This window comes from Numida meleagris, chromosome 4 (genome assembly GCF_002078875.1).
Source record: "Numida meleagris isolate 19003 breed g44 Domestic line chromosome 4, NumMel1.0, whole genome shotgun sequence".
NCBI classification, from domain to species: domain Eukaryota; kingdom Metazoa; phylum Chordata; class Aves; order Galliformes; family Numididae; genus Numida; species Numida meleagris.
The window spans coordinates 71,407,158-71,434,461 of NC_034412.1; the positions used below are offsets into that span (position 1 = coordinate 71,407,158).

Sequence of the window (27,304 nt, forward strand, 5' to 3'; positions counted from 1 at the left end):
CATAGCTTTGTGGAATAAGGAATCCTTTTTGGCAAGGGTGCAGAGGAGAGGAAACCTGCCGTAATTCTTACCTAAGGCAAGAGCCCAGACTGCTGCACCCTGATTGATTTGAGGAGAAGTGCTTTGTGAAGAAGTGGTGAAGAAGGAGATGTTAGGTGGAGGAGTCACCCCAAAAATGTTCTAATGGAAGTGACTACTCTCTGGACAGGAGATTGCTAACCTGCCCGTTCACAGGATTTTCCCACAACAAGGATTTCTTACTTTCCTGTTTCCTGTTGGCAAAAAGCGACAGTTTTCAGAGCAGAAAGTCCATTTGACAACTTTTATACTGTTTTCAGGCTGATCTCATACAATTCTGCTCAAATTCACATTCAGTTATATAAACTACTGTGGGAGTACAACATCATAGAGCAAAATCCAGTTTGGTTCATAAAGAAGGTCAGTTCAGCACAGGTTTAAAAAAATACCTGCTTCCATGGCCAGAGGAAGAGAAACCGTGGCAATTTGAAGATAGACTTATCCATCCTCTGTGTTCATCAAGAGCTTTAGACTAAAGGCTGACATAAACAAGCTTAAGTGCCTTGTTAAAAACAACCTTTGCATAAAACCTCTTACTATACACCTGTACCAGAAGAAGCAGAGCACATGTAGGAGATACATGACACAATGTTGCCTTTTGCACCCCATGCACCCCTTTCCTCAGCATGTGCAGACAGATGGCATTGAACTTACCAGAACACCTACTAGCACTAAGCCCAGAAGGATTTCATCTTTTGTGGGGAGCTCAGAGATCAGTCACTGGAGCACTACACCTACCACAGTTTGGGGTCAGCGGGGCTTTACATGGACAGAATTCACTGGTTAAGTTACGTGCTCATTGGCAGCTCCTCACTATGCCCACCAGAAGGGCTCAGGGAACTGTCCTTGCTGCCTGACACCTTCACAGAGCACTCTACTAAACCAAAATCTCAGGCAGAAAAAAAAAGCAAGCAAGATTGATCCCTTATAACAATCTTTCAATAAGTGAGTATAGACCCCTCACATATCCTTAAATTATATATCATTTATTGAAATATAGAGATCTTAATTTACAGGATTTGATTTTTCAAAGACAAAATATCAACAGGGGCATTTTGTAATACATTTTTGTGCCTACCATCACTCAGGCTAGTTTCCCCTTCTCCAAATATTTCACAACAGCCACCATTTTGGAAACACTTCCTTTTTTATTATTCTAAAATATAACTTTTGGACATTCAAAGTGCAACAGTTAACGTGCCTGTGGAATATATCACAGTAAAAAAAAATATAAACAAAGGCAGTGATATAGCTGTCATAAATGTTTTGGCAGTATTCTAGAAGTCTATATAAAAATACTTATATACATATTGATGTATAACATCACCATATCTCACGTCCTTCACCACGTAATAGGACCATTTTGTACAAGTTGCAGACCACACTGTAAGGAATTGGTTGGCCATTCCAAATCAAATGCTGTGATAGGCTAACACTGATTGTCATTATACAGTTACCCTAGAGTAAGATTTGGGAATATCTTTTCCAGTGGCTTCTCAAAAATTAAGCCATAAACTAAAATGTTGATAATACTGAAAATACTGTAAAACTAAAGAAATCATCTCCTCCCACTTCTCCCTCTCTAATAAAACCCCACTCTGCCTCTGCCTCTCATTCCAGTTTATAGGCAAGTTTATTGGATTCCACCCTGAAATGAGTTGGGTTTAGCTAGACTTCTGCCACAGGTAAAATTAATGTACACAAACACTCATGAGCAGACAGAAAATTAACTCCACCATTCATCACAAAGTGAACAGGCTCGTGTTCACATCCACCATTTGAATCTAGCCCCAAGGTATGTTGTGCAATACAGAATGAAATCAGTGAGGGGAAGGGGAGATCATGGGAAAATGTCCTTGTATTCCAGTAACTGGTATAGTAAAACATGCTGGGCCTGATTTTCAAACCCCGAAGAACACTTGGCCATGTGCAAAAATGCAGGTGAAATTGCTTGCCTAATTTGAGCACGTAGTTGAACTGACTACACATGCAAATTAAGGCATGTGTGGTCTCAAATGGCCATTCAGATATCTGGGATATCCAATAGACAATTTGTGTTTCCTCAATTTATAGTTCATAACTGGAGGGGGACTTTACATCGTCTTGTGTGTCCAGGCTGTATCAAGAGTCTTTATATTTCACAGTTGTCCCCATACAGAGCTCAGAAAGACACTCAGTATTGGTCTGTTCACGGCAGAGAAAGGAGGACACGTTGTTGCTCATGGTTTGTTATGACTGTCAAACATCACCAGGGCTGAAAATGCAGCTGCCTCGCTTCAGGTCATGTTTCCACACCTGCAGGACATTTGTATATGGCCGCAGCCAGGTGACATTTTTGAAACTCAGAGCCAAGATTATTTTCCCGTAGAAATGACAATACTAAATTTATTTTTCTTTGATCCACAACCATCCACAAATGAAGTGGAGTTGTGTAGCTTTCCTTAGGGCCATTTCAAGGTAAAGTTTAGTTTGTTATTCAGATCCAGGTAGCGTGTGCTGTCAATTGCTGCTGGTCCATCTTTCATATTTCCTAGGAAAAGTACTGCAACACAGGGATGAGTTTGTACCATTTGCATTGGTTCTGCCATGCCAGAAGCTGAGCGCGTCCTGTGAGGCACTCATCACACTGAATTAGAGTTAAGTTTGAAAGACGAGCACCGGAAAGGATGGAGCCCTTTGCAGTGATGTACCTTTCATTCACGTGTAAGTCTTCCAAAACATAAAATATCAATAACATTTTGTACAGTGATAGCAGTAATCATAATACTTTGTTCTTGTAAGTGGTGTCAAAAAATAACTATTGAAGGCTGAGAGCAGGTTTGTTTTCATGCACCTTCATCCAGAAAGCACACTTGAAGGCAATTATCATTTGTAGTTACAGTCTGCAAAGATAACAGTCAGTTTTCTGCTCCTGTTTAAAATTCACAACTAAGACAAGGATATTTGTTGCAGAACTATTTCTGCTTTTATAATCTGGAGTTCAAGGCTGAGAGAGATGTGTTTTTTCCTTGAGCCGTTCAAATATCAAATTGATTTTTCATAGCTAATCGTGGAATAAGATTTCTTTTGAGAAACTATGAAATACTAACAGTGGGATGTTGATGGTGGTTTATCATTATCTTCCACTCTCCAAAATCCTGGAAATCTGGCATAAATTTAAATTTAAAAAAATTTTTTGAATGCTTAGAAGTTCATTTAATTGGAGGACAATAACTGCTGATTAGAAAAGTTGATCCATTCATAATAGAAAACTAAATCTTAGTGTATTACAGGATGTGATTTTTTTCTCCATAATAAGGTAGTTTTAGCTAATCAGAGCAATTATCTTACTCTGTAAGGCCTGATAAAGGTTATTTCATCAAAATTCTCAGGTCATAATTTTTTTCCTTGTACTCAATAATGTTTCTTGAGACTGTGCTTTTTCTGAAGGACAATGAATTATAAAATACAGGCTTAGTGTTACGGAAAACAGTAGTAGTATTATCATGAAAACAGCTATCTTCTATAGTTAATAAAGACTTACTAGGTTTCTAACACCTATTATAGACTGGTTTCAATTATTATTATTATTATTATTATTATTATTATTATTATTATTCCCCTTGCATTAATGTTAAAAAGTAACATGTTTTGTAGTACCGGTCAGTTTTTTGTGGTATCAGACCTTTTCAGTCCAAAAGTGGTTTTTGCGTGTTCTTCAGTTCACATGATAGTTCAACAGCAGCTGACACTGAGATTGAGGGAAGAAATGCACAAAATTCATGGGTGATCTCTTCTAAAATCCATGGAGTGTGTTCAATGTGCACCTCAAAAGATCCTTGAGCTGACAGTTATTTACATAATTACAATGATGAAGTATTGCTGCAGTGGAAATTCTATCCATCAAAGTCATAGGAATGCCCTTGAAACATAAAACTGGTCTGTTTATGGCCTTTCTGTCGTCCTCTACCAGTTTGAATGGCAAACAACACTGAGATGCTCGTGAAGTACTGCAAGAAGCAACACTAAAAAAATCCATCGTTGACAGTTCTCTCTCTTTCATTCTCATGCTGATTCCTTTGCCCATCACTGGGCATTTTGCTGTACAAATCCATCTTCTCTTCACATCCTTGACATTGCAATGAAGTGGTTTTCTCTGTGTAGCAGAAGTCTGTAGACAGCACAGTAAGCTTCTCCGTGTGCAGTTAGAAGGTGTCTGGGATTACAGGAAGCTGTCCTCTACCAGATCCGAGGAGTCAATCCCAATGTCATCCATCATGTCAATGTCCTCAATGGTCTCGTCCTCCCTCTTGATAAAAGTAGAGCTACTGGAACCAGTTTCAATGGCACTTTCTTCAGATGTCTGGGAACTGGAAGAGACAAAGATCTCAGAGCTAAAATACACATTAAAAGGTGTCACGTAAGTACCCCAGTTTCTGAACTGAACTGAACACCACATCTGTGTGTGCTTTCTGATGCATTACATAATCTTTCTCTGACCACGTTTCCTAGGACGCGACACATCTTCTATCTCAAAGGTAATAAACCACCTTGAAATTCAAAAGAGGAAGTTGTTCATATGCTCCTCTAAGCACTTTCTGACTCACTAGAAGAATATCATTATGACAATGCTGGGACAGTAGATTAGGTTGGGTGACAATAGATAACAATAAAAGTAATAGTAAGACAGTAAGAAGAATTACAGATAGAGGAAATAAATCTTAATCTAGTTAGTGTTTCTTAGAAACTTCATTTGTCCCACTATTAAAAATAGTGCAAAAACGTCCAGTAAAGACATTTCTAGGTTGCTAGCTCTATATACAAGGGTTACTCTAAAAGTGGTATACACTGTCTTTTGGGATAGGAAAGGGGTGGTCCTTCTGGATTTTCTGGAAACTGGACAAACTATCAATTCTGATTGCTACATTACAATGCTGACTAAGCTGAAGGCTCAAACTGCCAGAGTAAGGCCAGAGAAGAAGACAACCTTTCTCTTGTACCAAAATAACACCAGGCCCCATACTGGTTTGAAGCCTGTGGAGCACATTTCCAGTCTTGGCTGGACTGTCCTACCATACCCACCATATGGTGTGGGTTTGGCACCTTCTGATTTCCATCTGTTTGATTCAGTGAAAGACAGACAACATGGACAACATTTTCCTAGCAACACTGATGTCATAGCAGCTGTGAAACAGTGGGTCACTTCCACTGGTGCAGATTTTCACAAGTGTGGCATACAGGCTCTTGTTCATTGCTGGCAAAAATGCACAGTTAATGGTGATGACTATGCTGAAAAACAGTGTTTTGTAGCTGATAATGTGCTATATCAAGTAATAATATTGTCCTCTTTGTATCTATTGTAGTTTATATGGAAATAAATAGGAGGCTTTACTTTTGGAGTGACCTATACAATGCTGCTGAAAAGGAAGTACTGAATTAAGCCAATGCCATTTACAGTAGAGGTTATATGGAGTTGTGCTTTGGTGGAATCATTCATATAAGCTGATAAGGAAGCAGTAAGAAGTTCTGGATATACTGTTAGCAATGGAAAAACACGATAGAAGACAATGAAAAAAAAAAAACTTATCTTGAATTTCTTATTTCAATATCTTGAGACTTGAAACACAGCTTCAAAGTCATTGGGCTGTAGGGGCAAATGTGATGTAAAATGTGCCTACTGAGCCAACAGACAGTTGCTGTGACTTGGCTAAGCTAGCAGTTGCCTTCCCCTGGCAGTCAGAGAAGAGCCAAAATGAGGTATTTCCCATTGGAAACATTGTGGCCAGTAATATTGCCATACTGCACAGGACCTTCCTAATGCGTAACTCCAACAGAGCCTGGAAATGAATTGTGGAGTAGGATTCTATAAAGTCTGTAAATGCATGTCACCAAATGTGACCCAGAACGGTGACTATGGGCTACCTGATTTGCAAACTGTACTGACCTGTGCCTGTTCCTTTTGCCAAGCTCATCTTCAGAAACAGGGTCAATGTCAGGCAGGGGGATGATGTATCCACTGTCAGCACTCAGCCTCTGCTCATCAAATCCGCTCTCTCTATCCTTTAACTTGTCTTCATTCTTGTAGGTGACACCAATGTAAGCATTGTCACAGTCCCCTCTCATGCGAGTGACAGCTGGGTGATCACTTTTCAGGAAATCCAGGTGAATCTTCTCGTAGCTCTGAAAATATTCATTTCAACAACCTCATTAGATGTTATTCACTAAGACCACCTTTCTCCAGCTGAGTAGCTATGATTCATTTACACCAAAAACATTTGCTCAGTGAGTTCACAGCATTGGATGTAAAAGCCCAGCACCTTCAAGTGACAGAGAGTTCTAAGTGACAAGTTGGTTTTACAAGATACAGGAGTGAGTGTGGCAGCACAGAGCAGACAAGTAGATGTGACAGAGGGGCAGGGAGAGAAGGAAGGGCAGATTGGGAAATGGAACACTAAATGATGGAGCAGGCAAAGCTTTTCCAGAAGCGTTAGAAGTTTGAATCCAAACTCAAACTTCTGTCCGAAGAGGGAGATAAATTCTACCCATACGGCAATACCCTTTTCTGGAATACTTTCACTGCCTAGAAAATACTGTGAAAATAGATAAAAAACATGCTCTGCTAGAAACCTTGAGTTGGAAGGATATCATTGGAAGTAAAGAGTTCTGCTTCCCAGCTAAAACTGCAGAATTGTTTTTCTCAATAACCTCAGCTTCCCTTCCCCAGAATTTGTAGTGCCCCAGCCTGCATTGTGTAACTCATACAGGTTAGGATGTGTCAGTCCAATGTTCATGGCTCTGATGGCAGGAGCAACAGACACACTTCCATCTAAAAATGTATTCAGAAAATACAGACCTTTTTGTACTCTCCAGGCAACAAGCTCTCCACAATTTCACTCAAATGGTAAAAAGAAGGTCTTTTCTCTGGTTCGCTGTTCCAGCACTTTACCATGATTTCATACCTACAGATAAGATGGAAAACAATTTAATCAGCTGGGAAAGAAAACAAGCTATCAGGCAAAAACAAAAGCCAAAATTGTCCAGAGGCTGGCCAGACATGGGAAAGCCAAATACGCACGTACACTTCATTGGTAGCATGATCAGGTTTTGCCATTCGGTAGCCACTCTTTATCTTATTGTAGAAAGTGGAGTCCACCATCATGCCAGGATATGGTGTGCCACCTGCAAATAAAACAGAAGAAAAAAATACTATATAAAACTGAATTTAAAAATATTATTCTACATTGTGTTAATACTTGCAACCTTGAAATAAACCACAGCTTATGATAATAGAAATGTTTGCAAATCCACAAATACCACCTAGCTAGTTTTTGCTGAACTATATAAAGATGCTGGCTTGGAGAAAACAGCCAATTCAGTTGTCTGGTTAATACTCCACTGGGGCATATTTTAAATTCCGGAGAATGTTGAGGATGCCTATGAGTCTAGAAGGGTGAGATGCAAGAGGTTTTTAAAATCTTTTTGAGAACTGCTCAGAGGCTCATATAGTTATTCCAGTTATTGATTGTTTTATGTTTTGTGGTGTGAGATAAGAACTTTAAAAACTGTATTAAACAAGCCTGGAAGCTGTTTGCAGGCATGTGTGCCTTCATGTGTAAAATATTCTTTCCTTTCAGTGAGGGGTTACTTGTACAGAACTGGAGCTTTGCAGTTCACTGCTTGCAATGTAAAGTGGCTCTAAAGTGGAACCTGCTTATAAAACTGAAATACTGACATTTCATTGGGAAAGCTGAATGGTCCCCAAATAATGCCCCCAAACACTGACTAGCTGCTCAGACCAAAGTTGGACATGACATCAAAGTTAAAGAAATTAAGCCAAAGCTGACAAAAAAAATGAATAACTAAAGTACAATGTGTTGCATTAGATGCTAGGCATTTCTGGTATGCTCTGATATGAAACATTGCTTCGGAAAGACTGAGGCTGGTACCACTTAAAAAAAATCCCTTTGCAGTGTTTTTGAAGTGTATTGACTGGGCACAGAGGCTGTATGATACCCGGATCAGGTCGTCAGCCTGGATCTGGCAGACCCAACGTCATGCTTTACCACTGTCTTCCCATGCTACTTTGGGCAAGTCACTTCCTTGTGTATTGTTTCGCTTTTCAAGAAAGAGCAGACTTTCTCAGGTGCAGGCATGCATTGCTGTAATGTTTACTCCAAAGACCTCAGCCCTTCCAAAAGCAAGCTTTTCACCTAAAAATAGGCTTCAGACCCTACCTTCCAAGTAAGACAGTGAAGCACAGACTTAGTTGTGCTTCAGTTCCCCATCTAAATAGCATTTCTGTGACTCCCAGTGATGCTTGTGAATGGATATTTACAGGATCCTGTGATGCCCAGAGACTACAGTTATCAATACTATAAATAGCAGTGCAAATGCTGTTTTTGAGAATCGGCTCTATGACAGCTTATTCTAGAAAATAACATTAGGCTTGGGGTTGCCATGGGGCAGCAGTAGATACCATACGGACATGATTAATTCTGCTCAGAGTAAATCTGGGCAAAGCACACTTACTGAAGCAGGCCAGCCACCCGCCCAGGAGGCTAATTAATCAGCCTGAGTCGAGAGCCAGGCTGTTCCCAGCTGGGAACTGTATATTGTCTGTAACTGCTAAACATTGTCATAAGCACTTTATGCTGCCATAAACCAACTGTGAGAATGGTGCTGACCTGGAAATAAGAAATCAGCGTCCCAGAAGATTGACATTTTGTCTTCATTCTGTAATGGGGCTTACATGGGATCTTTTGAAACATATACAAAGAGATTGCTTCAAAATAGCCACTAGGCTGAGATGCAGCCAAGGCACCCTGGTGCACGAGGAAGGTCATTCCTTCACAGTTTGGCCAGAAATTCCATCCTGGCACCAATACTTTTCCACAAAAGCTTTTCACTCACTGCTTTCAATTTTCTGGCAAAAAAAAAATTGTGCAAAAAATAAATAAATAAAACCAAATCTTCGGGAGAAAAGGGATTTCTTACTTCAGACTTAATGCTGGGACCTGCAACCTCATGTAGAAGAAAATAAAAGTTGATTTCACACCTATATTTCTATTGTAGGATTTGAAACACTTTGTGTAGAACAGCTTGGACTGAAAATAATTAACTATGACATGCAAGAAAGTGTTCACAATACATACCAAGAGAAAATATTTCCCACAGCAGAATACCATAAGACCAGACATCACTTAATGTTGTGTACAGATTGTCAAAAATGCTTTCAGGTGCCATCCATTTTACTGGAAGGAAAGTCTGCAGAAGAAAGAAACAAACCCCAAACCACAGAGATTAGTCATTAAAGAAATGCTTCCTGTTACAACTGTTGTTTGATAGCCAGGATTAGCTTCTCTTTCATAAGAAAAACTTGTGAACGTGGCTAGTACATATTTTTAATTCCATTTCACACGGGGGTATCAGGATTAGAAGCAATGTTACTCTTTCCTCCCTACAAGAATTTATTAAGCTACAACTGTATTCATTTTCTCACTAGCAAACAACTAGGCTGACTGAAGGTATAATGCAAAGGGTGGCACTGATGATCTAGATCTGATATGTCAGATGGATGTGTTACTACTCTACATAGTAACAGTTCCTTAATTTATCCACTCACAAAACTTGCCAGCTAAAATTTAAGCCTGTGAAGCACTAAGAGTGGCCAAAGAGCTTTCCAGCTTTCAAGCAATCTTAGGACAGTCACATGAATTAAGGAACTGAAGAAAAATTGTTCTCAAGAATGCTCATCTCAGCGGTCAAGTAGTGTAACCAATACTGCTAACCGGCATTTAAGGCTGACACTTCTCACTGCAGTTAAAACAGAGCTCAGGAGATTAAGTACATACACTGCCCTTGGAGACGTAGTTGGAATCATGCATGATGTCTCTAGCCAACCCAAAGTCGCAGATCTTCACGATTTTGCCTTGAGCCAGAAGGACATTACGAGCTGCCAAGTCACGGTGTACACACTGTATGGAGAGAAATTAAGTCTTTCAAGGACATACTAATTCCTAAGGGGCCATTTCACCTCCAAGGCTCTCTGAAAGCACCTAGATCATGTGGGCTTTCTGGGCACAGTCTTAACAAGACCTTCTACTGCACAGGCACCGATACTGCCCACTAACAGAGTCATGGAGGCATGAGTCCTCAGAAACAGAGGGGGCTCGTGCATTTACAACAGTGGGAAGGATGCAAAAGTGATGCCTGTCCTCTCTACCCATGGTGTGCTAATGATAGTTTGTGCCTGGATCACACTGGCCTGTGGTTGGATGGATCCTCCACCCAGACCCTGCCTTGATCCACCACTGGATTGAGGACCCTGGCTTTACCAATGACACAGGCTGCAAACGAGGAAAAGGATGCTGCTTTGATTTCTCTAATCATGGCAATCTCAGTTTCCAGGTAAGTTAGAAAGCAGACACTTTCTTGCATTTTTACTTACTGTTTTATTTACTTACATTTTTAGAAGCCAAGAATTCCATTCCCCGTGCAACTTGGTAGGTGAAGCTTAGCAAATCCAGTAGGCTCAGACCCTCCGAACTGTCATCTGAAAGAAGGTTTTTTACTTCTGATTCTATTGAAAAAGAGAGAAAAGTATATATATGTTTGTGCTGCAAAGTGTGAAACCAGCGTCAGTTTCCCCTACCTGTCATGACTCTGAGCTGATGACTTTAACAGACTGCCATGGCCAAAACAGTCTTCAGAATAACTAACCACTGCTGAAGTCTGCATCAGTTGCTGACACATACTGCCTTCAGTGTTAAATATAACATTTGTTTTTTCTTCTGTCTGTATTTTTTTCCCCACAAAATTGCAGGAAAGAAAAGAAATTTAAAAGGCCCACTGAAGTGTTATACAGGTTGTTCACAGTACTCACTGTGTGGTTCAAAAAACATTTATCAGGTTTTTGTGCATACATGTACATTCTTATCCACTTACTGTTTCTGAACACTGCTATATTTCCCAATGAGTATTCATTGGAACAGACCCAACACCAGCAAAAATGATCAGGAATTCTATGGCAACTAATCTTATTTTTTTTATGAAAGATGTCAGCAAAAAAACAGTCATGATTCTATGATTCATTTATCCCTACTGTCTTAGAGCACAATATGAGTACATTAGTCTGCCATGTAAATCTGGGGCAGGCTATGCTTCAGTTCCTGGGGCCTAGAGCCAGAAGTGACTGTGCCTATTTTTAAGTAAAGCATATTTAGATTCTGAGAAAAGGAACAGGGAATAGGATGTATTCATTATCCTCATTACATAATCCAGGAAAGTATTTGGGAGTGTTGCACATTTGGTGTCGGTTAATGTGAAATGTAAGTGGAAGCAGAGCAATATAAATTACTACTATTGTTGTTCATTCCTACTGCTCAAAATCTTGCAGACTACAAGACTAATGAAACCACTGCCTCCAAAGAATGTCTGCAGCCCCACTGTAGAATATGGCCCCTCAGCACTTCAGCACAGAAGCAAACACACAGCTCTACCCCTGCTGCCCCAGCAGCATGCAGTGCCACCAGAGCACACTGACAGTCACAGAATCACACAATCGTAAGGCACCAGCTTTTAGCTAATAGTTGATACTCACATGCCTACAGAACACAGTTGAGTAGTTTACGTCCATGTCATAAATAGCAAAAATCAGACATCTTTATGAAATTATTATTTGTGTTAGCAATGCATGCAGGTAGGACAACTCCACATTACCTGACAAAGATTTCTTCTTGTATGAAGCAGGTCGATCATATACAGATCTCTGAATATCAGAGTATTTAGATCCCTCCTTTCTTTCCAGCATTGGCACATACTGAGTTGCATCAGCTTGTTTCATGTCCATGTATTCTCCAGTGTTTTCAAACGATAAAATCACATAGCTGAAATTAAAAAAAATAAAAAATACAGTTGTATCAGCTATCAGGGAAGATGGCTTCCCTACCACAGCATCCTATGTTCTGACAGTTCTTAGGGCATATAGTTGCATTGCTAAGAAATACGAGGGTGTAAGAGCAGACTTACTGATAGGGAATACATAAGAATCCTGCATTACAACACAGCCATGTATTACCACACGCACATTACCATGGACTACAGTAGTTGAACCTATACAAGTGCTTCAAACTTGTCCTTTTGTCAACAGACAGGTATATAGACATATCTTGTCTAACTTCCAGGAACCCCACTGAACTCAGCTATTACTACGTAGGGTGTTTAGTTCAAGGAGTTCAGAAAGATTAATTTATTCCCTCAGACAGTTTGCATCAAACCCAGTCCAGCTGAGTAAAACCATGCTCAGATGAATAGTCCCAGATGGACTTGGCTACTGAGTCAGTTGCTCTATTTGCCAGCGTGGTTTTTTGAAGGAATCTCTGACACCTTCTTAATCCTGGCTAATGTTATGACATTGCTTGATTGCTGAATGCATAATGACAAGCTTCCTCCACCATCATCCAGCAAAAGCTGCTCAAAACAATCCACTGAGACTAGCTAGGCCATTAGTAGATAAAAGAGAATTCTTGAACACAGGGAGAAAGCTCTGTCACATTGTTTGAAGGGGTTTTAAACAGTGAAAAATTCCCGAACAGGAAACAAGGAAATCAGATAGCTGTGCTTGACCTGTAATGCTTATATGGATAGAGACAAAAGGACATCTATACAGAAAAGAGGAACACTAGGCTGTGCTTTCTTAAGGGAAACATGCTTTGGGACCCCAAGGCCAGATAGGGAAGAGGGAATGGAGCTCGAGGAGAGACAAGATTGACTGTGCTCCAGAGATGCTGTAACAAGGCAGGTGCAGGACTACTGTTGTCCTGTAAAGATAATGGCTTTCCCCCTAAATCCATGTATCTCTCGTACTACTTTGGGCAGAGTGGAATTTGTTTAAAAGATCTGCAAAATCTGCATGTTGTGTTCTCCCACAAGTATATGGATCCTATTTAGTAGGAAGGCTGTAAGCAGCTCTGTCTATGGAGAACATACGGTGGTCCTGGGGCTGTGGGCATCTGCACAGGGGAAATGTGGATCTAGGATGCATGTCAGAGATATTGAACAGAAGCTGCTGAAACCTTTCTAGATCTAACCCAGATCTAACAATAGTGATAAACAGAAGCCCAACAAAAATGAAAGGAGTAAGAGTTAGTAATGCTATTCCTTACGTTGTAGATCATACATTTTTCCCCCCTTTTTCCCACCTTCTTGTGCTTTCATCAGCTGGGTTCATCCCAAAAATATCCAGATCTTTCTTTGGTTTCTCTGGATGTCGGCTGAGGAAACTGTCCCTGTTCTTGTGCAGATAGTTCACCAAATCACCATAAAAGCAGTATTCAGTGATTATGTAAATAGGACCTGATGAAAGAAGGCAAAATTATGTATCTTCCAAAAATAACGGCTCCCAAAGACAGCAGAAAATCAAATATAAAACATAAAGAGTACTAGCAGTTAATACATTTCAGTTTACTAAGTTATGACTGTAACTACAGCCAAATAACAAGTAGGCTTGCAAAACCTCATATTTATTTATATTTAATGTTAAGGTCAATCACATTTCACATTTGTGAGATTGTTAAACAGTAAATGACAGCTCCACAGCAAGCTTCCATTTAATCAGCCAAACCCACCTGATTTTGTACAAGCTCCAAGGAGGTTCACAATATTCAGGTGGGGACCAAGGTGTGTCATTATCTTCAGTTCAGACATGAGCGCCTGTTTTTCACTGGATCTAGCTGTAGCTGTTGAAGAAGCACACCAGCCACTGAGTGAGAACAATCACATTCTTCACAATAACAGTCGGTTTCTCTTTGCTTGCCTCAGAAGAACATTTCCAAAATGATTTATTGAAGAAGACTGTGTCCTTTTCTTGACAGTGGGATTTCTTAAGACTTGGAGAAGAGTCGTAAATCATAGAATCATAGAATAATTAAGGTTGAAAAAGACCTGTAAGATCATCTAGTCCAACTGTCCACCTACTGTCAATATTGCCCACTTAACCATTTCTCTAAGTACCACATCTCCATGTTTCTTGAACAGCTAATGAATAATCATCAGCTCTGCTGATGGTGACCTCTTCCAGGAGGCTGAAGATATGAAAGGTAGAAGGGGGAAAGTAAAATGTCCTGGTTGAGAAGCATTTTAAGTAAAAAAGGGGCTTCAGATATCCATCAGGAAAGAAGACTTATTTGATCCATCTCAAGAGCTGACCTGGTCTGTTTGCCCTTTTCCAGGGGTACAATGGATTGCCTGCATGGCACAGAGGCACTTCGCACACTGTTTTTTTCAACACTAGAAAGTTGCTCATGATTCTTGAGTAAGTGGTGCAAACCAGCTCCATCCACACTGCAGATAGATTTGTAGCATCAGACATGGAGAAGCTATTTATACACAAGCAGTGCTCAAATAACCCAGTGGGAACATGTACCAACTAGAATGGAAAATGGAACAGTGATAACTTACGTTTCAGCATTTTCACAGCTACTTTCATCACCGGTTGTGAACGACTTAATCCATATGCTGTCCCTTCCACCACTTTTCCAAATGCACCAGAACCAAGGATTCGACCTAAATATGAGGAAGAGCATTATTAATTCCAGTGTGTAACAGCAATTAGCCTAATTTCCTGCTGCCATTCCTCTTTGGGCTATGAGTACACTCATTTAGACAGAACACTGGTCTTAATAATAATGTGATGTTGTTAAGCAGAAAAGGCAAATATATTTTAAAGAAATACTGCAAGTAAGTACAATTCCTAAATAAAAGCAAGCAAGCAAGTATTAGAAGCACATCTGTATGTGGGAGCGTACATGAGAAGAGCTCTGAGAAACAATGCATTTCATACAAATTTGTCTCCTATTCTGCCCTCCCACCCTCACTTTTCCCTTCCTAAGCATTGAACTTCCTATGTCTAAGCTTGCCTCAGTCAGTATATAACTACGGTATAACTGTGCCCCTCACTTTGGATCTGAACTGGGCTCTCCAGGTGTGGTTTTAGGCTGCTATACTGATGCTGATACAGCTAGCAACAATGCAGGCTGAAGACAATCAGCAGCACGTTTAGGAACAGACAAGCAAGACCATCAGGAATCTGAAGGAAGCTGAAATACACATTGATCACATATGAGGGAAATTCCTCTGAAGTCTAATGTACAAGTGTGTTTCATCTGGTTGAATAAATTTTACTGCAAATTTCCAAGTGCTATGATGAAACAGCTAACGTTTATACACATTTACTCTTCCCACAAATCAATTTAGACAAAAAGTTTTTATTATTATATCTTGTCTTCTGCCATGGATGCAGTGTGCAAAAGAATTGTGCATAGATTGAGCAGGATTCTAGAGAAGTATGAAATGCACAAACATAATCCAAAATACTATAAATCACTGATTCCATATTGAACAGCAAGTTCATTAAGGAAACATTTATTCAGTGAACAAACCCCTATATGAGCTCCAGATGCTAGGACATTTCAATATTCCCAATGAGCTCTTTCATTTCATTTTTTTTTTTTTAACTTCCAACATGAGGAGACTATATAGGACCTTTTACTATGGAGATAAATGGCATTTTGTCTATGACATTCACTTGCAGTTTGAATTTGCTGCCTTTTACACATCTGAAGGTGTTATCAGGCACGCAACGCCACATGTTTCTGTTATCCTGAGGCTACAACCCATGCTTTTATTGTATACACTCCTTAAGAAAAAAATTTCCAGCCAAAAATAAATATCTACATCATTAGCAAGCACAAGAAATGGTGCGTGCTTAGATGAGTTACAACTAAGAACCTCTCCAAGATCATGATAGTGTAGTTTGTCATGCACACAAAAACCATGCTGTTTCTTTTCAAGATTCCTGTGCTCCAAAGGTTATTCTTTCCAGTCAGTCAGGATGTGAGAAATCTTCCCACTAAATTTCAAACTAATTCAAACAACCTGAAATTTGGCCCCTAAAAATTTTCAGCCTGAAAATCTGGGAGCCACATGGCAGGATGCAGCCCTTCAGAAAGTGATCGTGCTTGCTGATGCTCCTTGATCCTCTTGTCTTCACAAGCCAATTCCTCCCCAAACCATATTGCCGCCTGAGCATGAGACACGTGTCTCCCTCCCATCCCTTGGCCCAGCCTGAGTGCATTCAGAGGCAGGGGGAGCGCTTCCGGAGTGGCAGGGAGCTATTGCTGCTATTCCCCTTTTAACCCCTCTCCACACACATCCCATCTGTTCTACACTTGAAATTCAGAGCCAGGTGGGAGCTGACTTGGAGGCATCTGTAATGCAACCAGCTCCACCACTTTCTGGACGTCAAGGTCTTCAGCAGAGACCAAAATTAAATTGTGTATTTATTATTCTTAGTGTAAAGGCATGACTGGGATCTGCCTGCTGAAGGAACAGGACTGCTTCTCTGCAACAGGGAGACTGTGCAGACAGCATCACTTTGAGGCTCCTCAAGCTGCTGGAGGAACTGTACATGGGGTGGGAGCTAATTTCAGTCCAACCTCTGCTCAGGTCTGCATTGTCTGCTGAGATAAGTGCAGAAGTGCCAAGTTTCTGACTTGAACCTTAACTTGCCTTTTGCAAGCTGCAAATGGAGATGGGTCTGATTCTATCCATTAGACCAGCATTTCATTTTACGAAGTCCACTGTGACAAATGGATGGTTTGTCGGGAAGTGACGGGAGCAGCTTTGCAGCCTCTACTGCCATCCCAAAACTCTGAGATCTCACAGCACTTAGAGCCCTCTCCTCAAAGGGCTCTGCCCTCTGCCTCCCCAGCTGAAGGAGGATGTCCAGCAGGGTCTTCACTGCTTCTCAGCAGTACCAGGGAGAATGGCACACAAGCAGCTCACTGCATTATCCAATTTCTTGTTGTTACACATCCCCTAGTCCTGGGCTGGCTACTGGTTGTTTTAAATAGCAGAGCACTACACACATAGCGGAGAGGGGACAGCAAAAGGAAATGTGCAGAGTAACTCAAATTTATTAATTGAAACTCCAGCCAGACAACATTCAGAGTTGGCATTTAATGCAGCTCTGCACTCCAGGCACTACTAGCCAGAAAAAAAAGAAAGAAAAAAAACAAACACACAAATAAATACCAGCTGGCTTACTAAGCTAGAGTGGGAGGCACTCATCTGAATGAGCCAAAAAAATTTTTTTCATCCTCCTTCAGAGCCTCCTTGAGTTAAAGGTGTGATTCCTTTGCTGCCATCTTCCACTTCAGTAAGGGAAAACCCCCACAGACCAGGATTATCAGACCCAGAAACAAAACAGGTCCCCATCAGCCTGATAGGAAACATTTAATAAGGCAAAACTGCCAGCAGAGAAATGTTAACCATGCCGAGAAGAATGCTTGAGCAGTCCTGTTTGCTAAAAGGTCAAGTAGTACCCATGTTTAAAGCTCAGGCTGTTATGAATGTACTTGTAAACAGGAAAGCACTGAAGGAGACTGGTGATCATGAGTCAGAGGGAGACAAAGTCACAACGGTGGTCTTTTAACTCAGATCTGACAAATCCCATTTAGGCAGATAATTAAAGTCTGAGTTGTAATAAAATAAACCCATTAAATATTCACCCTCTCCTAGTTTTCAATTAGCAACATGAATTTAATTAAAGGATGTCATCCTGAACCAGAAAATTTTGTGCCTCTTCTTTTAAGAATTAGCATCAATATTTTCTCTGTGGTGGGGCAAGGAGAACTACAGCAGGGGAATGCATTCTTCAAACAGCATCAAACAAAAAAACTCCTTTCAGTTCTCTTCTCCTGCATTTTGTGTATACAGCTTGATGCACAGACACCTCCAAGAGAGGGCTGATTTGTGCATTTAAAGCACTCTCTGGACAGAACATTAAAATTGTTTATAATCACTACAACTTCAACTGATATAAATGACAAATTGGGCCAGCTAGCTGAATTCTGTATGAACTCTAATGCAGGGACAACAAAGCAAGAAAGCAAAGGCAGAAGGAAGAAGGGCAGTAGCCACAAAAACACATTATGCAGTTACTCAGCAATTATATATGCACATCATGGATTAATAATTTTAAAAATATTTCTAATAAAACTACATAACTACTTGCAGGTTTCCCTTGGCCTCTCCACATAAACATAAATGTCTTGCAAATTAAAAATACTGATTCACTTCTTGTGGGTGTCTTAGCAGCAGTGACTGCTGGAGCTGGAATTTAACCCTGGCAGGGGCTACCTAAGTCATGTTGAAATGGGCACTGCACATCTGGAGCACTGCAGAGCTGGAATGAAGGTGTAGGAAACACTAACATGAGTTGCTCGAGGCTGACACCAATGCAGGAGAAGGGGATGTGGAAGGACAACAGTGGAGAACAGATAAAGAGAGACTGGCCTTCATGGCCACGAGGAAACTTACCGAGCACTAAGCCGTCTCGAGGAAACTCCCACCTGGAGTCATAAGGTAGTTGCATTGGGTCCACATAAATGTATTCATGGCCATCAGGGCTGATAGACTCAATGACTCTCCATCTTATCTCATACCTTGGCTTCTGCAAAGCATAATTATTATTAATGATAATCATTAGTCTTGTGTCTGACTTGAGATCAAAACCCAACAGGGCTCAGCATCCAAACCAAAATATTTTTTTCTAGATTACCTGTTTCCAGATGATGACCAGGACAATCAGTGAAATTATCACAATCACCAACAGTACTAAGACTGCAGCAGCCACCGTCAGTTCTGATCGTAAGGCTGTAGAGTAAAAAGACAGGCCATATTTTCCTCCTGAGCCATGAAAACACAACACGTGCACAAGACACTCATCTCCCACAGCACTGCAGTTCCCATGTCCTACAGATGTGGAAAGAGCACCTGGGGCTGGTGACCATAAAACCTTTCTGAGATCAGAGCTACACTGTCTTCTTTGTTTAGAAGAACATCCCATAACCAATCATAATAAAGTGTTAAAATGAATCAGATACCCCATAAAGACCTGCAAAATGCCTCATTCTCAGACGCTTCTGGGTGGCTAAAATCCATTTTAATTTATTTTTATTTGCAGCAGTTTATGTTTTTATCTACTACACTTCCCTATAGACTAAAATTAAGTTTGTTAATGAGAGGTCAAACTGGCTGCTGTAATCTCGCAAAAGGACAAAGCAAACTCACTGGGAGCCACAAGTTTCAGTTCCCGAGTAACAGCACCAAGGTCGTTTCTTGCTACACATCTCACAGCCAGGGTTTCCTCTACCTTCTGGAAGGTCACCTGGCTTTCCACCATGTTCTTCTCATCCAGGTGGGCTTCCATGTGTATATCAGAGATGTTGTTAGTCAGAAGAGTCCAGGAAGTGTCATTGCTGCATCTGCAGAGAGTAACAGTGGAAAGACATGTTAGGTGTAGGTGTGGATAAAGAGTCACCACAATACGAATCATCTTTTCCTACGCTTTTCTTTGGACAATTATAATTTTAAAGACCAGGAATGCTGAAGACCACCTCTGTGAAAAGCTCGCATCTTTCTTCCATTGGAATAATCAGCTTTCTGGTCCTAATTATTGCTGACACTTCGAAAATTTGACAGTGTAGCCCAGTGAGTCCAGTAGAGAGAGATCTTGCTGCTGCTAGATATCCCGCAGAGTTATAGCAGTGAATGGATCTCTACTCCTGCCTGAATCCTTCACACCATACAAGGCTTCCTGGGGCAGGGCTAAGAGACAACCGTCCCAGATGGCAGGAGGAGATTTTAGTGCAATGGGAGTGGAGCACAGCAGGGAGCTCCCAGGGCTCCTAGCCTCTTTCCATGTTTAAACATGTTTCCATGTTTAGTCTCCTTTTCCTTGGCATATACAGCCTCCAAGGGAGAGCCCAGCAGCTCCCAGCAGCTACAGAAGGAACCAGTCTAGAATCAGCAAAACCAGGAATGATTACTACATATGTCTCCAATACTTAGAAGGTGAAAATTATAATCTGGAGAGAAATTGTTCAAGTGAAAATTTAGAAGCACACAAGAGTGTTAATGAGGCAGCTGAGCTGTCTGTGAAGTAGTAGGAGTCCCCAGAATGGAGGGACAGGTACCTTTAAGATTTACTACATTCAATTATTGAACACAAAGCTTTTATCAAAGCTGAATAGATGCATTGTGTATTCTTCTACAGGACATAATCGCTAGGAAGGTTACTGAAAACCTCTCAAAATATAAGCAACGTGCTTCTGAAAAGACATCAGAATTATGGCTTACTGGCCTTTGATGAGGAAAACACGGTACAATAACTAATAATGTTAAGCTAGTCATGAACAAAGCAGTCATGTTTTAGATAACAAAGCTCCTCCTCTTCTTACTTTTTAATGTCCTTGCAAACCAACCATTCCACACCAGGAAGCGGGGTCCCTTCAGCCAAGCACCTCACTGTCTGCCTGCCAGCAGAGCCTTGGTGGTCGTCCACAAGATCTAAGATCAAGGCTGGAACTGGAAAGGAGTCAGGAATAAAACATTCAACAGTCTAAGAAAGCAGCTTGAAATCTCAAATAAAGCAGGGCAGATATTGTTTGTCTGACAGCTTAGTGGCAGCTAGAGCCTAGGACTTGGCCAGGAGGTCATTGTCTGCTGAGGAGTATGGGGTATCCCAGGCTGGAGCTATGAAAAGAAAGCCTGTGCATATGCCACGTCCTCATGTCACACTAAATGAGTTATCGCTCCCACTGTCAGCTGGAATAACTTAGATGGGAGGATAAAGTTTCTTTCTGGCACAAGGCCAGTGCAGAAGTCAAAGCCAGGATTAGAGGACGAGGGCTGTGAGGACTCAGCACACATGCACTGCTCCAGACGCCCCAGTTCACACTTTTCTTATCTCCGTAGCCCAGGCAATCCAGTACTCATCATTGACCCCACGTGTAAGTGGATCAAATTCTTGCTGTGGCCCATCAGTTTTGGTGAGCAAGGCTCTGGGAGTCCTTACCTCGTATTAGCAATGAGAAGGTGTATCTTTTAATCTCATCTTCATTTTCAGCAACCAAAGTATAGTATCCACTGTCTTCTTCCTTGGCCCGGATCAATTTTAGTATACTTTGAAACCTGCAGAAATGAGAGTTCTGGTTTGTATTTTTGTATGTTTACATTTTGTTTGTATGTTTAAAGCAGGCATAAAAAAATATATGTCAATGCAACATATAATCTGGATACGTGGATATTATAATGTGCTGACATTTGGCATTTCTGGCATGCCTTTGCACTAAAATCATTGTTCAAGCAGTAAATAGTTACCAAAACACAACCAATAAAGAAGTGGACATTATTATATTCTGCATGGCTCTGACAAAGACCGTGATGTTTCTGGAAGTAGATAAAGATTATTGGAGTGAAGATTTCTTAGGGGGACTGAAGAGAGTTAGTACCCAGAATCCAAGATTTGTACGGTTTGGAGATGTTAATGTTATCAAGACATCACCCTTTAGAGCAGAAAGCAAAGGATTTTTAAATGTTATTGAGGAAGAAGCAACAAACTGCAGTGAAAAGAGAAAGCAGAAATTCTCAGGTTTCTAGAGGAGAAATTCTCAAGCCAACATGGCAAAGTAAGATTCATAAGAGTATTTTTACCGTGTTTCCTGGACTCTGTTTGAACTAGTAACAATCTCAGTAAGATTTTCAATCAGAGTCACATTATCCTTCAACCAGTACATTTTTGGAGCGGGGTACGCCTGCACATCGACGACAAAATTTTTGACTTCATGTAGATTGACAGCTTCCAAAGGGCTAAATTGAGGCTCTAGATGAATGAACCCTTTGTCTGTAAATGAAAAAGCCGTGCATGAACAATGCTGTGCAGCATTTTTCAAGAAGAGTGTTTTCCAACACGTTAATAATTTTTGGACACTGAAATCAGACTATACCATGAACTGTAATGACTACTTTCTTATTTTCCTTAACCTCCTTGGTTGCATGTCGAGCAGTACATTCATAATCCCCTGTGTCTTTCACTGATGCGTCAGGAATGGTCAAGGTGTAAACCAGCTTCTGCGATGGGACTTTGATATCATCAAGTTTTATCAGACCTTTTTCTTTCTGCAGTTTGGAGAAGGAAAAAAAAAACCTTACTTAAGTAAATAAGCTAAAAATTGAGGATTTATGATGCCAATGGAGTGAGAGCAACCATCTAAACCCTGTATGGCAGAAAAATGGTTAATTCAATCAGAGATATATTTTGAAGGTGTGTATATTTTTAAAAGGTGTGTCTATAAAAATAATGTCCTTCTGGGGGCAGCCACAGAACAATGAGGAGATTTAGAGCTCATATTTTGTTCGTATGAAACAAAATATCATCCAAAATTTGGGTGAGCAGCCTGAAAGTACATTTCACTGATTCTGCTACCTTCTCCCCAGACAGAAAAGCTGTGGGTCTTATTTTGAATTTTCTCTCTTTAGCTCCCCTGAAGTAAGGTGAAGTCTTATCCCCTCCATCAGTCAAAAAGTAATGATTTTCTAGATGCTTTGTCCTCCCTGTTCTCAAAACAAGAATAATTTATTGGCCAGGAGAAGAATCCTGCAAGAGTAAAAAGCAGAACAAAATCTCAAATCATTTTTTCTTTTGGGATCTTAACTTACTTAAATAAAAGCTGCCATCTGGGGGTCACAATTAGGCAGTCACTTCCACTACTCCATGCCCTCACTTACCAGATTTTTATACGGGATGCTCTGGAATTCTCCACTGACAGGGACATTAACCAAGTTTCACTGAACAAAACTTTTTACTGCAGAATGATGTAAAGCAGGTTTGAAAGTTTCTGACGCTGTCTCAAAGTTTTAAGGCTTTCTTACAACATTTTTCTCATATGTTCTTTTTTTTGTTGGGAAGTTCTCTTTAGTGAGTAATTATGCTATAAGAGTCATTTAATTTACACCGGCACAAGATGTAACTAAGGCTCTGAACTTGATTCCCCATCATTCTACATTATGCTGAAGAATCCAGGATTTAAGAGAACTATTTTAGAAATTCACACCCTCAGCAGTAGCACTATGTGCAGATGTCTGACACATTCCTAGGTCTTTCTATTTCCATAACATTTCTTTTTCTGAACCAGCACAACACCTGAGAGGCAGCATTCCTCCCTCTGTGCATGGGCTCTCAGTCACACCTCACCTTCCTCTCATGCTTTGCATACTTACTAACAGCACACTCTAACTTTTGATACCAACTTTCTTTTGTGTACCCTGAAAGTAAAATAAATTACTTTGTTTTTTTCCTCATCTTTTTCTCCTCATTCAGAGCAGAGATTATTTCAAACCCCGCCTTCTTCCCAACAAGTGACTACAGAAATCCAAACAAACAAACAAACAAACAAAAATTAGAGAGATTTACCACTTTCCCAGGATAATTCCACTGTAAATTAACCACCTCGTTGTCAAAGACCACACAAGTTACTACGATGGTCTCGCCTGTTTTGTAGACAGTTTTAAGAGCTTCAATTTCAACCGGCAGCTGTGAAGTAGCTAAGAGAAGAGAGAGTGCAAATTTAGTTTAAAACAGTATGCAATGTTCACATCATGTGATTTCAGGGAGACATTTCTATTTCACTTTCCCTGCAGAAGAATAACCTGGAAAATTCAATGAAAGTACTGCTGATTTATGCTGATACAAACACTGTATATTGAAAGCATTAAGTATACAGGCATTGAGTTTAACCAGTTCAATTAAGAAACGATCCATGCCTAAAATTTCAGTTCCTACCTCAAATGCACCTGTGAGAAGGCATGCAGTATAGAACTAATTTCCCATTTGCTAATCAGTGACTATATTTGAAAATCTACTTCTTGTCAATAAAACCATGGCCTCAAAATATACGAATCTATATTTTTTCCTGACTATCCAAAATCCTACAATTTGAAACCACTGTGAAACATCAGGCTTTTAAGTTATGTTTCAGCAAACAAGATGAAAACACATGGATTACAAAAGATTTTTGCAAACATTTGAGAGAGAAGGTAAAATTCAAGACATCTTATTCTTATGAAAATTGTATGCAACTGCTAAGCGAGCTAGGAACTAAGTGACTATCAATATAGCTGCAGCAGCAAGCAGTTCATCATCAGAGAAGTATCTGATATAACCCCATGATGCTGGTGCTAATATAGTTCTTATACATGAAAAGGATGGCAAAAAATGAAAATAAATAAATACCTCTTAAAATATAGATGAGGAACTCATCGGACCTGAACTCCATGCCTTTAACCATTGTTTTGCATGTGTATGGTCCTGCAAGGAAGTTCCCTATGAAGCCTTGTTTGCTGTCATAGAAAGCATAGACAGGCTTGTCTAAACTGTTAACTAAAGTCACTTCAGCACTTGGGTCACTTGTCCGACAAGGGATAACAGTGGGATCACCTTCTTCTACTAGGATGAACTGGTCTTCTGGTAAGGAAGGAACAAAAGGCATGTCTGGGTCTGTAAGAAACAAGAGGTAAGTTTACATTGCCTTATTTTTTGAGGTACATGTAGAAGAATTGGATATCAATTACTATGTATAGGACTTCACTGAAATTAGTACAGTAGCAATCAGTTTTGGTGTTACTTATATGGTTAACACCTTTAAAGTCACATTTCATAACAAATATTTCAGGGTGCTTCTCTTTGTGCATTTCCAACGTATCTAACATTGCAGTTATGAGACATAGTTAATTATGGTCACAGCATGTGGTTTTCAGACTACAGTATTCAATCATAAAAAAGCAAACAAACACCTGGTAATTTTAGTTCTTTTAAAGTCAACAAAATACATGCCAGCTTTCCTATCCGGACAGTCCAAAGACTGAGTTCAAAACGTAATTGCATAACATATCAAACATAAAAAGCAGAGCCCTGAAATTATCTGCACTTGGCCATTCGGAATAAACAAATAATCCCCACTAGCCTGAAGCTTCTGTGCAAAGCTTTATAATGAAATTTAATAAACAGCAATACAAATCCCTCTAACAATAGTATTTATGCTGCACTGGCAGGCTCTTTGTAGCAATAGTCCAAACACGGCCCTCTATCCCAAACGTGCTGCCAAATCCATGTATTCATTTTCCCAATGTAATTTAAAACAGAAATAAGATTCACCTAGTTTGCTTTTCTCTGTGCTTTCAGTGAAACTAGGATACTGTGTGAAGTCTCAAAGTAATCTTCCTTGGCCAAAGTGGGCTGCTGCCACCCACTGCCCTCCTAATTCATTGCAGGAAAAACAATTGTAAAGACAGTTTATAGTGGAAACAGAATCATTCTCTGTAATTTGGAGAAAAGGATATGTTTCTGCATTTATGACATCTTCACATTCAGTGAGTGGAAAAAATTACAGGGCGTCTCTGCCTTGCACATGTGGTAGGCTGAAATCTACAGGCACTTCAAAATCAAACTGAAAAACCTCTTCTTGAGGAAATCTTCCATCTCTTGCCTTTCTATCCCTTTACTAGGTGACTTACAAGCCTACTTAACAACAGAATCTTTTGGCGATACGGGTAGACCTGGTTGGAAATTGAAATGCGCGTGCCATAGCCTGAAACCTCTCACTGCTTCAGGAATGAATACAAACGTTTTAAGTTTATTGTGGGAAATGTAGAGAAAAGTCTTGGAAGAATCACTGTATTCAAATCACACATCATGAACTGCAAAAACTTCATACCACTTCAAAATAGCCTTAAAAAAGCTTCATTATACTTTCCTGCCCTTTTCCCCTTCCACAATTCTCCTTGCAGCTTCAGACATCATCTCCTCTAAAACTTAAATAAGTTTTGCAGGATTATCTACAATCCCTTCTTTTCTCCTTCATTTCCTGCTCAAACTATTTACTGCAAACATCATAGCTTGGACTCCTCTGGCCCTGCTCTTCTGCCACTCATCCTCTGAACACTGAGGAAACACTCAGGGCTTTGCCAGGCAGCCAGCTGCTGCTCAGTCTGCAGTGCCTATCACAAGCACAGAAGGAAAAGATATACAATCACTTTTATTTGATGGATAGCGTGGAAATCCTTCAAAGGAATTTCCAGCTAGAAGAAGGGAGTGGAAGGGCAAAGCTGGTGATAGGAAATTCTGAAAAGAAAGGATGCCATATCATCTGGGTCTGACAGATTTTCCATCACTACAGGGAATGGTGGCACAGGGACTAGGAAGGCTGTGGTTGCCATGAAAATTTCCAGGCACTGCATGAAATGCTGCATGGAAACACTATATTTTTAATCTTGCTTCAGCAAGATTGCTGGCCAGCAGCAGCATTTCTTGCTTCAGCCTCGCTTAAAACAGCCACCCCAAGACATCCCTACTGCTTTATGCTTCCCAGGCCCTGTGCACATGTGAGCTTCTCCTTATTCTCAGTTTAAATTAAGTGAAGAACAAGAAATGGCCTTCCCCAGCTGGTGACTGCTTCAGTGTTTGGCATGGCACCGGTTTGGCCAGCACCCGTCCCAAAACATCCACCAAAGTCACCTGTGAAAGGACCAATTATGCTGTTCAACTCCAAATTCATCCTTCATGAGAACTGAAGCTTCTATTAAAATCGTGAAAACCAGTAGAAAGAAAGAAGAATGTGTCTATGGACTCAGAGGTGCTGGTCTCAATGTACATGTTAGGGAATAGCTCAGAGGTCATTTCCTTTCCCTCACGGCAAGCTGCCCCCAGCAATAAGCCCCCATGAACACCCACATGGCAGCTCTCCCACCCAGCCTTGAGGAGGACCATGGCACCCCCACTTACCAGGCACATAGATGTAGATGTCCTTCCCCTCAACTTCCCCATCCTCCACTTGCGTGTGGTTATAATAGCAAACATACATGCCCGTGTGAGCGGCTGAGGCATTTCCGACTTCGAGCACTGTCACGAAGAGGCCACTGTTGTTCTCCTCATGTCTGATGTCTATCCTGTGGCTTCCCTCGGTCACCGGGTACTGCCAGCTCACTTCGCTGTCTCCAGAGCATTTGAGTGTGAAATTGGAATTCAGCTGTACAACCATCTCATTTCTACTGGGAACAATAGTCGGCAGAGGAAGCTGGCAAAGTGTTAGGAGCGGTCCTGGAAAAAGACACAAATAAAGAACACATGAGCACACAGCCCATCCTCAGCACGGGGATGGGAGAAGATGCAGTGTGGACCCAGAGCGGGCATCTTTATGGCCATTTCAAACGTGCTGACACCCCAGGAAATTTGCCCTTGTTAAAAGCCAGAGCTGTTGCCAGAGGAGGGCAAATGGCCTCCCTTTGAAATGCTAAGCAAGGAGCGTTTGCTTGCAGCGTTCTGTTTGGCAAATCCAGAGGTGAAAGACCG

The 27,304-nt window shown here is 40.6% G+C and overlaps 1 protein-coding gene across 3 annotated transcripts in view; it reads right to left on the minus strand.

Annotated features, from left to right (window-relative positions):
• PDGFRA (platelet derived growth factor receptor alpha) overlaps positions 1,207–27,304 on the minus strand; it is a 35,779-nt gene continuing 9,681 nt past the window's right edge. For all 3 annotated transcript variants that reach the window (XM_021394432.1, XM_021394433.1, XM_021394436.1), the window contains exons 3-23: positions 26,738–27,052; positions 24,191–24,454; positions 23,372–23,502; positions 21,906–22,077; positions 21,613–21,802; positions 20,975–21,090; positions 20,358–20,484; positions 19,189–19,382; positions 18,677–18,771; positions 18,436–18,568; positions 14,515–14,619; positions 13,683–13,793; positions 13,257–13,410; positions 11,776–11,942; positions 10,521–10,636; positions 9,909–10,031; positions 9,210–9,321; positions 7,137–7,236; positions 6,911–7,016; positions 6,002–6,237; positions 1,207–4,427 (exon numbers count right to left, since the gene is read on the minus strand). In XM_021394432.1, the coding sequence (XP_021250107.1) occupies positions 4,280–4,427; positions 6,002–6,237; positions 6,911–7,016; positions 7,137–7,236; positions 9,210–9,321; positions 9,909–10,031; positions 10,521–10,636; positions 11,776–11,942; positions 13,257–13,410; positions 13,683–13,793; positions 14,515–14,619; positions 18,436–18,568; positions 18,677–18,771; positions 19,189–19,382; positions 20,358–20,484; positions 20,975–21,090; positions 21,613–21,802; positions 21,906–22,077; positions 23,372–23,502; positions 24,191–24,454; positions 26,738–27,052 (3,215 nt within the window). In that variant the 3' untranslated portion in view covers positions 1,207–4,279. The remainder of the gene's footprint in view (positions 4,428–6,001; positions 6,238–6,910; positions 7,017–7,136; positions 7,237–9,209; positions 9,322–9,908; positions 10,032–10,520; positions 10,637–11,775; positions 11,943–13,256; positions 13,411–13,682; positions 13,794–14,514; positions 14,620–18,435; positions 18,569–18,676; positions 18,772–19,188; positions 19,383–20,357; positions 20,485–20,974; positions 21,091–21,612; positions 21,803–21,905; positions 22,078–23,371; positions 23,503–24,190; positions 24,455–26,737; positions 27,053–27,304) is intronic.